The sequence below is a fragment of the Nylanderia fulva genome, unplaced genomic scaffold (genome assembly GCF_048542155.1).
Source record: "Nylanderia fulva isolate GAGA-0341 unplaced genomic scaffold, ASM4854215v1 Scaffold6, whole genome shotgun sequence".
Lineage (NCBI taxonomy): Eukaryota > Metazoa > Arthropoda > Insecta > Hymenoptera > Formicidae > Nylanderia > Nylanderia fulva.
Window position 1 is genome coordinate 2393583 of NW_028190698.1, and position 16701 is coordinate 2410283.

Below are 16701 nucleotides of genomic sequence, written 5' to 3' on the forward strand. Positions count from 1 at the left end.
CGTAATCTTGCGAGAAATTCCGTGATATGATGCAATAATCGATGCTATACGTGTGATGCATAACGGGTTGCCGCGCGAGTCTTCCGTATCCGTAATTTATCTGAATTATTTTAAAAAATCTCCGCATTATCTTCTTTCTCTCTCGCAAACTGTTTACTTTCATAAAATAATTATCTTAATTTGTCTTAAAATAAATCTCAAGTTTTTTAATCAATACTATACTGTTAAAACCTTAATATGTAATTTTCAAAATAAAATAATCAAAATTATCTTTTTGATGCAAAATAAGATAATTCATATTGAATAGTGAGATCTTTTCCACGTAGAATATACAAATGTCGTAGAACCTAAAAAGAAAAAGAATATAACATACATATAATTAGTAATTATATAACAATTTTACCCATCCGCTTATTTATACATATTTTATTGCGATTCATTATTTTTGTTACGTATAAAAATTCAGTTTGGTATACATTGTACATTATTCTTTAAAAGAGAAATCTTTGCAAAAGATATCAAGAAGATGTTGAATAACGATATTAAATCGGTCTATCTATCGTCTATGTCTATGCAATCGTGTTTCAACAGTTTCTCGTGATATTTTTTCGCAAATATTTACATGTGCTATTTAATTGTTCATAGAAAAAGTATCAAGGTCCCATGGTGTAATGGTTAGCACTCTGGACTCTGAATCCAGCGATCCGAGTTCAAGTCTCGGTGGGACCTCAGTGGGTTTTATTTTGGCCATTTAAACGCGAAATTGTTTCAATTTCCAATATCTTCGTCTCTCAAACGAATTCCCGAGATCGTTTTTAATTACATATTATTAATCAATGGATTACGAAAGAGAGAAAGAAAACATAAAACTTTGTTAATGTAATTATTACCGTTTTGTATTTTGCAAGAGTTTCTTCTCGGCGGATTTGATCTTTAAACATTTGACCGTCAGGGCAACTATTGTGACGACGGCCCCGATAAAGGACACTACTCCAAAAACCATAAGTACCGCGAACCAATTTTTGAACGTGCCGATTCTATTGTCGCATTCGTAATCGACATCGGTATCGTTGAGATTCAGAGTCGAGAGATTGATGGGCCTTAACGAGATCGATTTATATTTGCGCTTCGTACTTGTCGAGTTTTGCTCTTTTCTGACAAATCGGTAAGATACGGCGTAAGTGAATCCTTGACCATCGTAGGACCCTTTGGCGCTGTAGTACTGGATCAATAATTCGTTTCCGCTAGACGTCAAAGGTACTTGAATGTTGTTGATGTCCCAGTGAGACGCATCGCAATAGGACCACAACAGGAAGCTGCCGTTCACCTGCGAATCGTTGTCAATCTTTAAGACAGAACGTCTAGAGAAACTCGATCATTTCCGAAAAATGATAAATAAATTTTAAAAAAGAATTTACTTGATAAAGATGTCTACAAGTTTTTTATTAATTTTATATCATTCAAATTTTTCAAAAATCCTTTAAACAAAAAAAAACGTAAAAACTATTGAATTTTCCTTTATTTTTCATGTATGCGTCTAATTATTTATTTGCGCATCATTAAGACATATTAATTAAAGAAGTCATATATTAAAAATTGACTCTCGCGTGAATGTTTACAAACTCTTGTCAATTTGTATAAACTGGAAAACTTGGGAAAAGCGACCAGAGAACAAACAAGACTTGAGTCAATTACCGAAAGTCAATTACCTGCATTCCGTTATAAACAGTGATTTCATTCCCCGGACAATAGTTGAGGCTAAAGTTTCGCTTAGTCTCCAGTTTCTCGTGGCCGAGCTCGTTTCTGAGGATCTTTATATGAACGGAGACCCTTTCCGTGGCTCTACCGAGAAACTTGTAAGTGCACACGGTATTAGGCGGATACCAGCTCCGCGGGGATTTGATGTTCTCCCTGCTGTTACGCCGGGAGCTCCTGTACACGAACTCGCATCTCACGTGTTTCATTTCTTGCGAGACGTGTTCCTCCTGCAGGGTCACTTGGAAGCCATCGTGCGTCACGGTGCCGTCCTTTCGAGCGTAAAACTCCAGGATTACGTTTCTCCCGCGCGAATAGATACGCGGCACGCGTCCGCTGCCGCAAAACTTGGAGATCTCGAGGATCCTCCCGTTTACGTTTTCCAGCAGCGCGAGATAGTCACCGCCGTCGCACGTGACGTTCTCCGACTCTCCGGGATATTTCAGCATCTGAAAAAATTATATACAAGCTATATCTATTACAACAGAGCAAGCATAGGAGAGATGCGAAAATATAATTAATAAGTAATATAATTAAATCTTGTTGCCAAAATAACAATGTTACTCTCGTTATTTTTATCTTTTAAATATATCTGTTGATAGTTTCAATTATTTGGTTCATAATTATAATAATCAAAATAAACTTGAAAATCGAATAATTGAATAGCAGCTGAATGATAGAGCTATTTAATATCTTTAATCTTAATATATGTGTGCGTGCAGATAGTACACTTTGTAAAGAAAAGTTATTAACGGAAGCTCTCACTAATATCCCCCTTTTCTGCTTGAACGAGTTACGCACCGTCGCGCTACCGAACGTCTCGTTCGGTCTTTCAGGGTCGCCATTGAGATAACGGTTCGGGTCGACCCTCCGTTGGTCCTGCCTCGTTATCTTCGAACGCATTGATTTTATGCGAAGTCTCGGCACGCTCGTGCCGAGCCTATTCGGCGGCTCTTTGTGATGATATTGCCTGTCTCTGTACCACCGTGCCGCTTTTTTCTCGTAGTGCCTCGTTAATTGCCTATTCGTTTCCGAGGCGCGTCTCGTCCGACAGTTGTGTCCCATTCCTCAATCGATCGGCCCCGATAATAGATTCGTCCTCCAGGAGACGATCCCGACTCCTCGTGACCCTTGCGAAGGCCGAGAACGACGACCGGCCGAGTCCCTCGGACTCTAGGGAGCCCTCGCAATCTTCTATTTGACAACTCTCTTGATCGCTGTAGTTCATCAGGTCGAAAAGGTCCTCCGGCTGACCGCCTATCCTGAAGCGACCGGCGCTCGACTCCAACGCGACCCTGCATCTGTGTTAGAATAATTTTGATATAATTAAAATATCACGACAAACATAATTGAAATTTCTATTTTCTCGAAAAATACATTTTTGTCAAATTTATCAACTCGACACAGCAAGAGGAGACATTTGCCCTCCTTGAAATAAAAAAATTAAGCATTTGATTTCCTTTCGAACAAACGCTGGAATTTATTTGCATATTTAATTATAAAAAATAAGAATAAAAAATAAAATTAAAAAAGTAATCCTGCTGAAAAAAATTCTGCGGACGCCCACGATTCGCGCGCACCTGATTCCACGTGGATAGACGCTAGGATAACCCGGCGAGGTCAGTCTGCAGGATCTGCGCTCGTTTCGTACGGTGCATTCCATGGGACACGTGGGCGACGATGACGCTGAATAACCGCGATGACGTTCGACCGCGAGGCGGGTCGGTAGAATGGAGAATTGCGCGGAGAAGATGACCGGGTTCATCGACGCAAAGTGCGCGTCCGACGACAGGGTGATGGTCAGGTCCGGGCCACGTCGCAAAAATAGCCTGCGTGAAAAACAGACGTGACTTTATCAGTGACGAAGAACCCGAAAGATAATCGAAAGGACGAGACGAGATGATGTTATACCTCGTAGCGTTTCCGGTCACGTGGCCGCAATATCGACCTGTCTCGTCGTCAGGATCGTCCGCGCTGTCCGAGAACTGAAAATACGCTCCCTCGCATCGAGCCTCCTTCAGGAAACCCACCTGTAATCTCCTGACTTTCACCTCGATCACCTATAAAAGTTCATACGATTTTAATGAATTATTGATTAATTCCGCTTATTCCTTCTTAAATTATTTATTTTAATTTCAAATATTATTTCAAATATTATTATCTAGATTATATAATTTGATTGCAAATTATAAATTGAAGATAGACCAAATAATTTGAAAATAATTATAACAAAGATTGATGTGTATATTAACCTGCGGATCTCTTAGTGGTGCTCTGATCCGCACGATGCATCGTCCCATTCGTCCTGTCCAGCGAATCCAGCCCACCGAATTTCTGATGGTCCGATTGCATCCTACGTGAAAAATATGTTATTTAAACAAAATAAAAAACAACTTACAAATACAACATAGATAACAGACATAACATAGATAATAAAAAAAGGACGAAGCTGAAAAATTCGTGCCTCTGTTCCTCCAAAAAAAGGACATTCGGTTTTTTAGACACCGCTATAAATTGTCTGTAATAGGAATAATCAGACATTTTGGAAAGAGAGAGAGAGAGAAATGGAATTCAGATTGATCGTTCAGCTACCCCTACAATCTTTCGTTCATTACTCTATGTTTCTCTTTGGCCCTTCCGCAAGGCTCTCGCAGACCCTTGGGGGAGCCTCGCACAAAATCGATCTCGCTCAAATAAATGTGTATTTCGCGAAGGAGAGGACGAAGACGTTGAAGGAATGGTTATCGAAACGTCGCCACCGGTATTCCCGATCACAACACGACCTTATTTATTCAACGACCCTCGACTGCACCGGACTGATGAAATTACTCAGGAGTTTACCGGCTAATTAATTGCCATTGATGTCAGCGATCTCGCGCTCTGAAATCAAGCACCGCGTATCTATCCTCCTCTTTGTGTGCTTCTCCACTCTCGGCTATATTTGTCATCTTAATTTTATCGCGTGTGCGTGCGGGTATTATATATGTATTCTCGTGTTTGATAGATCGATATCGTTCAATTCTCGCGTTCCACTCCATATTCTTTTCTGAATTAAATATTGATTAAATCGCATCTGCACGAAAGGCATTTCAAATATTAATCTCGAAAATGACAAAAGTAGAATAGAAAATTATTTTGCCAAAGAAATGCTATATACAACAAAATATAAATATAATAAATATATTAATAACAATATATAAATATTATATATATATATATATATATATAATATTATATATAATAAATAATAAAAATAAAATAATAATACACATAATATTTGTTGTTATCCCATGTTTAAAATTTTTACATTTTTCTTAGAATATATTTTTTTCTCTCGGTGATATATTAAATCACACATAGCGTTATTTCTCAATGATGTATTTAATGTCTATTACAATGCTATAGTAGTATATACGGCCGTTGCACAGGCTATCCATATCACAGACGCGTGACAATGCATACAATTAATTACATCAAGTATCCTCGGGCGATAGCTTCTGTACGCATACGGTCTTCTCGTTACGAGGGACATGAATAGTCATAAACTAACGACTCCTTTGACGCATCGGGTACACAAGAAAAACACGAGGCGCATTTATTTTTATTCTATTAACGCTAATAAATAATGTATGAATTATTTCTGCGCGCGCGCTTTATCCTGATTTTTATATCTTCGTTCTATAAAGCGATATGCAAAAAATGGGCTCTTTCTTTCTGCAAACCTTAACGATGACGCTAAATACGTTGTCCCTCTATCTAGGCGAATGTTATTCCATTACAAAGGTGATTAACGTTCTTTCTCTCAACGAAGTTTCGCCCCTCAGCGCTTCATTAAGCTAGGCAATTTCATTCCCGTCGAAGCTTCTATAGGATCGCAATCATCCGCGAATCATCCGGCTATCCGAACATATTTGTGCCGAGATACTTGATGACAGAAGCAACACATGTCGTTATATTAACAAAAAAAATATATTTTCTTTAAAAATATATTCTTAATATATATATATATATATATATATTTTTTTTTAATAATATATATATATATATATATATTTTTTAATAATATATATATATATTTTTTTAATAATTATTATAATTATTTTGTATGAAAAGAAATCATATCTGTGATATCGATTTTTATACACTGATTTTCTTTAAAAATATATTCTTAATATATATATATAAATCACCTTTGTAATGGAATAAAATATATATATATATTTTTTAATAATATATATATATATATTTTAATAATATATTTTTAATGATTATTATAATTATTTTGTATAAAAAAAAATCATATCAGTAATATCGATTTTTATACACTGATTTTCTTTAAAAATATATTCTTAATATATATATATATATATATATATATATATATATATATTTTTGATAATATATTTTTAATAATTATTATAATTATTTTGTATGAAAAGAAATCATATCTGTGATATCGATTTTTATACACTGAGAGACTCATTTTGTTGAATGAAATAAATAATAATAATGTTATCGTTTAATATAGTATTAATTGAGACAAGCTAATTAATCAGCAAACCTCTGATCTCGGCGGAAGCCCACGAAGGATCATTGAGCGACAGGATCAGCAGGAAGAGCAGGTAGAGCGCAGTTTCGTATCTCATCTTCTCGCCCGCGGTTTGTCCTGCTTCACTTCCTCCCTCTTCTCGTCTTCCGATTTTCATCTCATTTTCCGCTCTTCATCGCGAGAGAAACCACCACTTCATAAAGGCGGAAGGTGCCTATAGGTCTTATCTGTGAAATGAAAAACGACGAAACGCCACGTCGAAGACTTATCTTCCGCCCGATTACGACGATCATTAACTCCCGCTAGTTATTCATCCTATTCCTTTGAATATATTGCACGTCAGACGTGCAGTGTTTGCTGTGTTATCTAAACAAAATCATCTAGATGAAATTTTGGCGTCATCATATATTAGATCATAAAAATATTTATTAGCATCTTGGATAAAAAAAAATACTTAAGTATTTTTATTAAAATATAAATAAATCCCTTTTATAATTTCCTTTTTTCTACAGCTGTGTTTTTATATAAGCGGTCTTAAAAATAATATTATCTAGATGAATTGCCATATAATTTTATATCTAGATGCATTTGAAATAAAATCATCTTTATTTTATCTGAAATAAATTTACATATTTCCATCTCATCTTTATCTAGCTAATTTCAAAATCTAAGCACAACTCTGTAGATGTGAAATAGAAATTAAACATCCTATTCCTTTGAATATATTGCATGTCAGACGTGCAGTGTTTGCTGTGTTATCTAAATAAAATCATCTAGATGAAATTTTGGCGTCATCATATATTAGATCATAAAAATATTTATTAGCATCTTGGATAAAATAAAATACTTAAGTATTTTTATTAAAAATATAAATAAATCCCTTTTATAATTTCCTTTTTCTACAGCTGTGTTTTTATATAAGCGGTCTTAAAAATAATATTATCTAGATGAATTGCCATATAATTTTATATCTAGATATATTTGAAATAAAATCATCTTTATTTTATCTGAAATAAATTTACACATTTCCATCTCATCTTTATCTAGCTAATTTCAAAATCTAAGCACAACTCTGTAGATGTGAAATAGAAATTAAACATCCTATTCCTTTGAATATATTGCATGTCAGACGTGCAGTGTTTGCTGTGTTATCTAAATAAAATCATCTAGATGAAATTTTGGCGTCATCATATATTAGATCATAAAAATATTTATTAGCATCTTGAATAAAAAAAAATACTTAAGTATTTTATTAAAAATATAAATAAATCCCTTTTATAATTTCCTTTTTCTACAGCTGTGTTTTTATATAAGCGGTCTTAAAAATAATATTATCTAGATGAATTGCCATATAATTTTATATCTAGATATATTTGAAATAAAATCATCTTTATTTTATCTGAAATAAATTTACACATTTCCATCTCATCTTTATCTAGCTAATTTCAAAATCTAAGCACAACTCTGTAGATGTGAAATAGAAATTAAACATCCTATTCCTTTGAATATATTGCATGTCAGACGTGCAGTGTTTGCTATGTTATCTAAATAAAATCATCTAGATGAAATTTTGGCGTCATCATATATTAGATCATAAAAATATTTATTAGCATCTTGGATAAAAAAAAATACTTAAGTATTTTTATTAAAAATATAAATAAATCCCTTTTATAATTTCCTTTTTCTACAGCTGTGTTTTTATATAAGCGGTCTTAAAAATAATATTATCTAGATGAATTGCCATATAATTTTATATCTAGATATATTTGAAATAAAATCATCTTTATTTTATCTGAAATAAATTTACACATTTCCATCTCATCTTTATCTAGCTAATTTCAAAATCTAAGCACAACTCTGTAGATGTGAAATAGAAATTAAACATCCTATTCCTTTGAATATATTGCACGTCAGACGCGCAGTGTTTGCTGTGTTATCTAAATAAAATCATTTAGATGAAATTTTGGCGTCATCCTATCTTTATATTACATCATAAAAATATTTATTAGCATCTTGGATAAAAAAAAATACTTAAGTATTTTTATTAAAGATATAAATAAATCCCTTTTATAATTTCCTTTTTTCTACAGCTGTGTTTTTATATAAGCGGTCTTAAAAATAATATTATCTAGATGAATTGCCATATAATTTTATATCTAGATATATTTGAAATAAAATCATCTTTACTTTATCTGAAATAAATTTACACATTTCCATCTCATCTTTATCTAGCTAATTTCAAAATCTAAGCACAACTCTGTAGATGTGAAATAGAAATTAAACATCCTATTCCTTTGAATATATTGCATGTCAGACGTGCAGTGTTTGTTGTGTTATCTAAATAAAATCATCTAGATGAAATTTTGGCATCATCATATATTAGATCATAAAAATATTTATTAGCATCTTGGATAAAAAAAAATACTTAAGTATTTTTATTAAAAATATAAATAAATCCCTTTTATAATTTCCTTTTTCTACAGCTGTGTTTTTATATAAGCGGTCTTAAAAATAATATTATCTAGATGAATTGCCATATAATTTTATATCTAGATATATTTGAAATAAAATCATCTTTATTTTATCTGAAATAAATTTACACATTTCCATCTCATCTTTATCTAGCTAATTTCAAAATCTAAGGAAACAACTCTGTAGATGTGAAATAGAAATTAAACGGATCGTACAAGGACGATGAGAGAGGCTGATACCGAAAATTAAGACCGCTCATATACATATATAGTTCCCACCTCCTTTCTATAATTCGTGTTCACTCGTTTAGGATTCATTCGGCGTATCTCTTCTCCCGCGGGAAGAGACGAACGGTGTAAAAATAAAAGACAGGATCAAGTTGAAGGATGGCGGGTAGAGAAGGAACCAAGGATATACATGTAAGCCGACGCGAGCTTTTGCAACTCTGTGCGGATACGAAAAATTTCAAAGTTCTTCCCGGAGCCGTCTCGAAGGGAGACAAGTCACGGCCAGATCCCTTCCGAAGAAATGGCGTCGGTCTTTAAGAACTTCCCGAGATTTTTTTCTCTCTCCCTCTGGATATAAGATAACGTAGCGACCAAACTCTCCGCGGAAAAAAAAAACAAAAGACCGTGAGACTTTTTTATTTTGAAAATCCGAAACGTCGGGAAGTTTGTAAAGATCCTCCCAACTATCTTATTCTTCCAGTAGAAGGATTATGGTAATCGGTCCTTATCGATATCCTTAGCGATAGGTTCGCGCTCAATCTTCGTATTAATAAAAATTGATCTGATATTTTTAATAAGAAATTGTGTAAGAATTGAGGTGGAAGATTTTTTCTTATAAAAAATACAAATATTTATATAAGATGTATATATATATATATTAATTATTATATATACAATAATAGTATATTTTTAAATTATATACTGAAAAAAGTTATTAATTTCAAATAATATTTATCTCAATAATGCCATTAACACCATTTGTTTGAAACTAATAATATTAGAAACAGTTAAATTTTTTTCTCTTATAAAAAATATAATATGCTATTATATATAAAAAGTATTTAAAAAAGATATATACTTTTTTATAAAAAGAAAATTGATAAATACATATCTTTAAATATATATATATATATATATTAATTTTTATATAAACAATAAAAAATTATATTTAATTGTATATAACAAAAATTAATTAACTAATAAATAAAATTAATAGGATATATATACATATATGTGCGATTAATCTTAATTTTCGGTAAACGTGGCTATTTCTCCTACCGTAAAATATATAAATAAAACTATCCAGGTACGCGTAAACATGCGGGACACGTTCGAATCGGCTAAAAGTTGCATCGGCGATACATGCATTTCGATTCTCGAATTTGGTCCGAATTTAGCGGCACGCGCCCAGAACGGCGCCATTTTCCACCGTGCGAGTGAGCGCGGCGCACGCATTCTGGTTATTTTAAGCAATTGTTAAGTGCTTCTCGCGCGCGACTCTACACCGAAAGCGCATTTACATTACACATTTTGTGTCTCATCGGGCCGTGATTCAGCGCGGGCTCTTATCTCGCCACGCGCGCTTTTGTTCGTCCCTAATAAATGTAAAGGCCGCGGCGCGCGCTCGAGAGAGAATCCGGCGTTTTATCCTCCCTCCAGGTAATTATCCAGATTTCCGTGATATTTACTACGGTGTTTAAAATCTCGCGTTAAATTAGAAGCTATCCCCTACGCATATCGTTGTACCCCGTTCTTGCTTTTGCACGGACGAGGGCGCTTTAATTATGCGTCGCGCGTTTTAATCCGTATAGACGGCGCTCTTTAATTTCTTATCGCGCGTTCGATGATTAAATAAATTATCGTGTATTTTCTCGCTGAACGCGAGCCTTTATTTTCCCCGAAAGTTTGACTTATTTAATGACGCGATCTCGCCCGTCAATTACGGATTCTCTCCAAAACAAATCCGGAGTATATTCAATAATTTAATTTCATTAATTTAATTTCATAATTGAAAGAATTAAACTTTAACTTCGTCACTGACGTTGGAACAATAATGCATTATATCGGAGTTTATTTTGTGCTACTTATCACAAAGTAATGGAGACGTACGTATTTATGGCAAATGTGAAGAAAGCAGAACTCGTCACGAAATTATCGCGAATATCTGCTGATTTTTTCACGTAATACATCATTATCAAGTTTACATTTATTTATGTAAACAAGAATATAAATTATGTATTATAATATGTTATTATTATAATACATAATTTATTATATGTAATAATTATGTATGTGTAAAATAATTAATAAAAAGTGATCTGATAATTTTAATAAGAATTTTTTCTTATAAAAAATATAATATACTATTATATAAAATATAAAAAAAGAAATGTTTTTATGTATATATAAAAAAAAGAAAATTGACAAACACATCTATAAAAGATGCATATATATATATATACATATAAGATTTTTAATTATGTATAAATGTGAAATGTATAGTAATTTTTAATTACGTGTAAATGTACGTATATATAAGCAAAAAAAAAAAGACTTACCAATTTCAAATCGCAGATGTAATCTAAATTCCTCGCAACCTCTTCGCCGGCGAGTACCACGTGTTCCAGATGTTCGAATGACAGGATAGCGGGAACATTTCGCGAATCCGGGTTTGAGTCAAACAATTTGCTCCAGAATCTACAATTGAACGATTAATCAAACAATTTGAATTGAATATATCAAAAGACGATATAAAAGAGCGACTATATAGAATCGCGCGGCCTGCAAATAATCCGCACCGGACGACGGCCGAAATTTCTCTGGCGCGCGGAAGAAGCTTTTTCACGAAAACGCGCGGCGCGACACGTAACGCTTTTTATCGAGGGGAAGCACACGTGTCACGCGAGATTATTGGCCTTTGTGAGCCGGCTGACAAATGGTCCACCGCATATGGCGCGTCGCGCACGACTGAGGCCAGATTTTGGTCCAGCAGCATCCCCTCCACCCCTCCTCCCGCTCCCTGGCAGACTCCCACGCCGTGTTGTCGATGCATCACGCAGAATCCGCGCGTCCTTCCGCTAACAAAGCTCGACTCGAATCGCAATGATATTTTTGCTCCTTGTAAAAACAAAACCACCAAAAAAAAAAAAAAAATAAAAAAAAAAAAAAAACAAGATCGCCGCAAAACAGTCCAGATTCGGCAGAATGTCATAAAGGCGTGAAATAAAATTCGTAAAAAAAATCGGTAAAATTGTTTACGAACGACAATACTAAATTGTTATGTTATATACTTTCCCAGTAAACACGGTATATAAATGTTATATACTCAAGCATGTTACATGTAACGTATATGTTAGTTGTAATTTTTTAACATTTTTAATATTACATATATTACATTGTAGTTATATTATCATTATATCCCAAGATAGCACTGACTTATCAATACATCAATGTGCTATTTGGTATATAACTACAATGTAATATGTTATATTAAAATGTTACATCTATGAGTGGGAAATTACAACTAACATGGATGTTACATGTAACGTACATGTTAGTTGTAATTTTATATAAACCCAGCAAACACCGATATATAATTGTTACATTGCTATAATAAAACGGAATGTAACAGGTAATATAACGTGTACGTTACATGTAACATCCATGTTAGTTGTAATTTCCCACTCATAGATGTAACATTTTAATATAACATATATTACATTGTAGTTATATTGTAATTATATACCAAATAGCACATTGATGTATTGATAAGTCAGTGCTATCTTGGGATATAATGACAATATAACTACAATGTAATATTAAAAATGTTACATCTATGAGTGGGAAATTACAACTAACATATACGTTACATTTAACAAACTTAAGTATATAACATTTATATACTGTGTTTGCTGGGTTTTATTATCGTTTTCTTCTAGCGCTCGCGTATGAAAATGCAATTATAAATCGATAGTTTTCCGATTGATCTCGCATCCTTGAATTTTTCTAGCGACGACAAGGCGCGATAAGAAGGATATATGTATATATATATATAACCGGCAACCAAACCAGACTTTGAATGAAACTTTCTGGGAGATTGCTCCCGCGGGACTCATGACGGGGCTAATACACTTTAAGAATATCACAAACGGAAATCGTAAAAGGGGCAATCTCGAAAGGTGCCATTTAATTCGAGGAAAATCTTTGCATTTTCGCTTAAGAGAGGTCGGACTCTTCAGCGTGACCAAAAAAAAAAAAAAAAAAAAAAAATAATATATGCGTCACGCGGTATAAACGCAGATCCGTTTCGGGTATAACTTAATCCTTAAACCTACGCGATCCATTTTCAAGTTCTTCCTCTTCGGGAATCAAAATGGATAAACGATAGGATCGAAGGAGGGTAAAACGGGAGTCGGCGAATTTCCAGAAAGGCCGTTCTCGCAGATTAGAAATCGGTAATTTCGCAGAACGCGTTACTGTAAATTCTCCTTAAAGCCGGTTATCTTAATCCGGCAATTTTCCCTCGTTTCCGCGTTATTTTCCTTTTATTTCGGATATAATTACTATCGATTCTCTCTCTCTCCGCTTTCAGTTCGCACCCCCATTCAAGCTGGACCTAAAATAAACTCGAATCGAACTCGAGACGAGCGATTCGATATCGCGCGGTGGCGCTCTTCTGAAAAAAAAAAAAGGGAATCCGAGGAAAGAGTGCGAAGGGACGAGAACGAAACCGTTGGAACTTTTCACGAACTCGAAACTTGGGATTCTCGCTCCCGCTCTCCCGCTTGCTCATCCCGCTCACGTACGCGAGGGTGGTTGTTTTGGCGATGAGGGTAGCCGGGATTCTCTCGCTCCCGCGAGTGGCGCTCACGGCAAAATACGGGATCCGAATTATTGGGACTCTCCTCTCTGAAAAACCACCGCGATTTCCAAGTGCGACACGTATGAAGTCGATATATCGTCGCCCGCGACAGAAGCGTTCCTTCTGTCAACCACCGGGAGGGTTGTCACGCGCGCGAGAGAGAGAGAGAGAGAGGGAAGAGAGAAAAAAGGAGAACAGGCTCGTTAGGGAGACGCCGGAAAACGCGGTATTGAACGGATGAAGGAAACACACGGGTCTCGGTCTAGTATTTGTGACCGAGCGATCGAGAACAGAGGCGAATAATTTTCGTAATTACTAACATTAGAAGGAAAGCAGGGCGATAATTATCCCATCGATTTTTAGATTTAATTATATTCTCAAATGAATTGAATTATTTTGAAGCAATTTTTTATCAACTGCGTATAAGAATATTTTTCCCTTTCTCTAATTATATTTTAAATAAAGAAAATTTTCAATACAATTTCGTGATAAAAGCATTTGACGTTTTAAATAAACACTATATTATTGTTATTAATAATTTAATATTAATATTAATTAAATGATTTCTGCGTCTCCAATTCTTTGCCTATTCTCCATGAGAATAAAACGACGAATGAATTCTCTCTCTCGAGTGCTCGAACCCGATCATCATCGTCATCATTGGCGGGATATTCTGGTATATCGAGCGCGGACAACAAAAGTAGCTTGTACCCGTCGCTAGGTACAAAGGGTGCACGCAGGGGGGATTCGCGGGACACCCCACAAAATTCCAACTGCAATAAATTATATTCGAGGCACGTGCCAGTCGTAGAGGGGTAGAAGGGGGTGAGCGTCGTGTGTGCTGTACCAAATGGCACTTTCATTGCACTTGCCCCACGGTCTTTGCATCTTGCCGAGTTTCGTCGCCCAGAATTTATAGCTCTTCTTCGTCCTTCTTATTTCTTTTCGAGGGTGGTTCCTGTTTTCGCCGCCGAGTGGAAATACACATAACATTTATTATAGACACATTATACGTATATATGTATAAATATATTTATAGAATTTTTTAAACAAATATGAAGAGTAGAAGAGTTTTTCGCGATATATACTCGAGGGGAGAATATCATGAAAGGTTGATTTTCAGATTTCTAGTTTATTTAGATTTTTCCCGTCAAAAACCACCCTCAACGACTCGCGATAAAGCTTTATCCGCGAAGAATATATTTACCGATAGTATCGTTATTTTTCGAAACGATTCGCCCCGCGACGAGTAGCGTGCGTGGGAAAAAGGGGATGGACCATTAAGCCCTCACGCAAGATACATCATTTTTCATACTTTACGGCTAACGTGTATACGGGTGCGTGTATGGGGACCAACATGAGATTCGCTCGAGCGCGATAGACGACACGGTCGGGGCTACAACAAGTGATAATTACGACGAAATCCCGTGTTTTGCAATTTAGTTGTAATTTTCGTACGCACGTCGGACACGCAGGGTTCATTAGAAACCAGACAAGCTACCTAACGCGATTAATTTTAATCAGAGAATTATAAAAAAACAAGATAATAGATTACATAATTGTACATTTTTTTTTAAATCCTGCGTTATCTTAATTCTTCAAATATTCAGATTTCGTCAAACAAAATTATGGGAACAAAAACTCTACCTTTTATTTCTTCTAGACAGCTTTGAATTTTCGGAAGCGGGTCTCTCTTTAAACATCATCAGCGAATCTCTTCACATTCAGACGGTCCTTTCTCTTTTAATGCCTAGATTTTGTGTCCAAATCATCATCCAGTGGCTGGATCTACAATTTTAAAGAGATCTTTTGTATATAAATTCCGTCTATATTTGACGATTGGGAGATCGCAAAACATTAAATTATTATACCGGGTGGAAATAATGCTTGAAGTTGTGGCGGCATCGTTATTCCCAGACATCGTGGCGAGACGTTAGTTTCGTGTCTCATCCGTGCGGTTGACATTTAATTCAAAATCTTGCGCTACCCTTCCCGGGGCTGTGACCCGGGCTTATTCACGCCTTTAGCCGCAGCGCTCATAAATCTTGGAAAACTTGCCGGTGGCTACGGGCTAACCACCCACCAATTAGCATCCCTGAATTCGAGGGTGCGTGCGAAAGTTTTCGATTTCCCTATTGTCGCAACAGTGACAAACCCTGTTGTTCCAGAGGGTCTTGTCTTAGTCAGGGAGACCCTAATGACAGATTCATCGACGAAATTAAATTTGATTTTTTTTTTAATAGAAACTTAAAGAATTATTTTGTCAAATAATTTCATAATTATTCAATAATATAATTTCTTGAATTTTGAATTCCTGAAGGGATGATTCGGGCTTGAATATTTATATTTTAATATTTTGAATCTGAATAATAAACGTCAAGGCGTGGAGAATCGTTCGATAAAATTGTCACGTTTATAAATTTTGCATAAAATCGATAGTGGCAATACCATCTCCGAATAATCCAAAGGTGATAGCAATCGAAGCGCCCAACAACTCGTAACGAATGTCCAGAGGGTGAGTGGCAAATGGTCGGCTACAAAACAGTGAGAGCTCCCCATGGGCTCGTCCTCGACAACGGCCGTCTGCAAAAACATTAATCACAAGTCACCCGGTGTGTTTGTGTTGTCTCTGTTTCATGCTCGTCTGACACACTTTGTCATCGATAGATTATCGGCAAACATTTTCGAGTTTATAGTAGTTCAGATTCAAATCGGAATCATAGAACTGATGCGGAGCAATGACAAAATGTTGATCAACGATTAAAAATTCAACATGAAACATCTATATAAATATTAAAAAGACATATAGTACTCATAAACAATATGCATCTTGTTTATTTATATATAATATATATGTATTAATTTATATTAATTCATTAAATATCTAACTAGAATGTCTACTCAAATCTTGTAAGAAAAAAAAATAGAACAGTGATATGTGGCCATATCACTGTATTGATTATTAAAATTTAATCAATGAATTTCCGACTGCTTATAATATAAAGACAATAATCACAAACAAAATAATTTAAAAAATTTGTTGAATTGTAAAAGTT

General features: G+C 34.9%; 1 protein-coding gene and 1 non-coding gene across 2 annotated transcripts; one reads left to right on the plus strand and one right to left on the minus strand.

Moving 5' to 3' along the window:
• Positions 1–408: 408 nt before the first annotated feature.
• Positions 409–15816, minus strand: LOC114940872 (uncharacterized). Its single transcript, XM_085487888.1, is given in 11 exon segments — positions 409–1327; positions 1710–2204; positions 2557–2799; positions 2801–3056; positions 3336–3584; positions 3667–3815; positions 4008–4108; positions 6317–7456; positions 11343–11481; positions 15293–15433; positions 15517–15816. Coding segments are annotated over 8 exon segments (2079 nt in total). The 5' UTR covers positions 6462–7456; positions 11343–11481; positions 15293–15433; positions 15517–15816; the 3' UTR covers positions 409–886.
• Positions 658–729, plus strand: TRNAQ-CUG (transfer RNA glutamine (anticodon CUG)). Its single transcript has one exon. It is a non-coding gene; the product is annotated as a tRNA-Gln (tRNA).
• Positions 15817–16701: the final 885 nt, after the last annotated feature.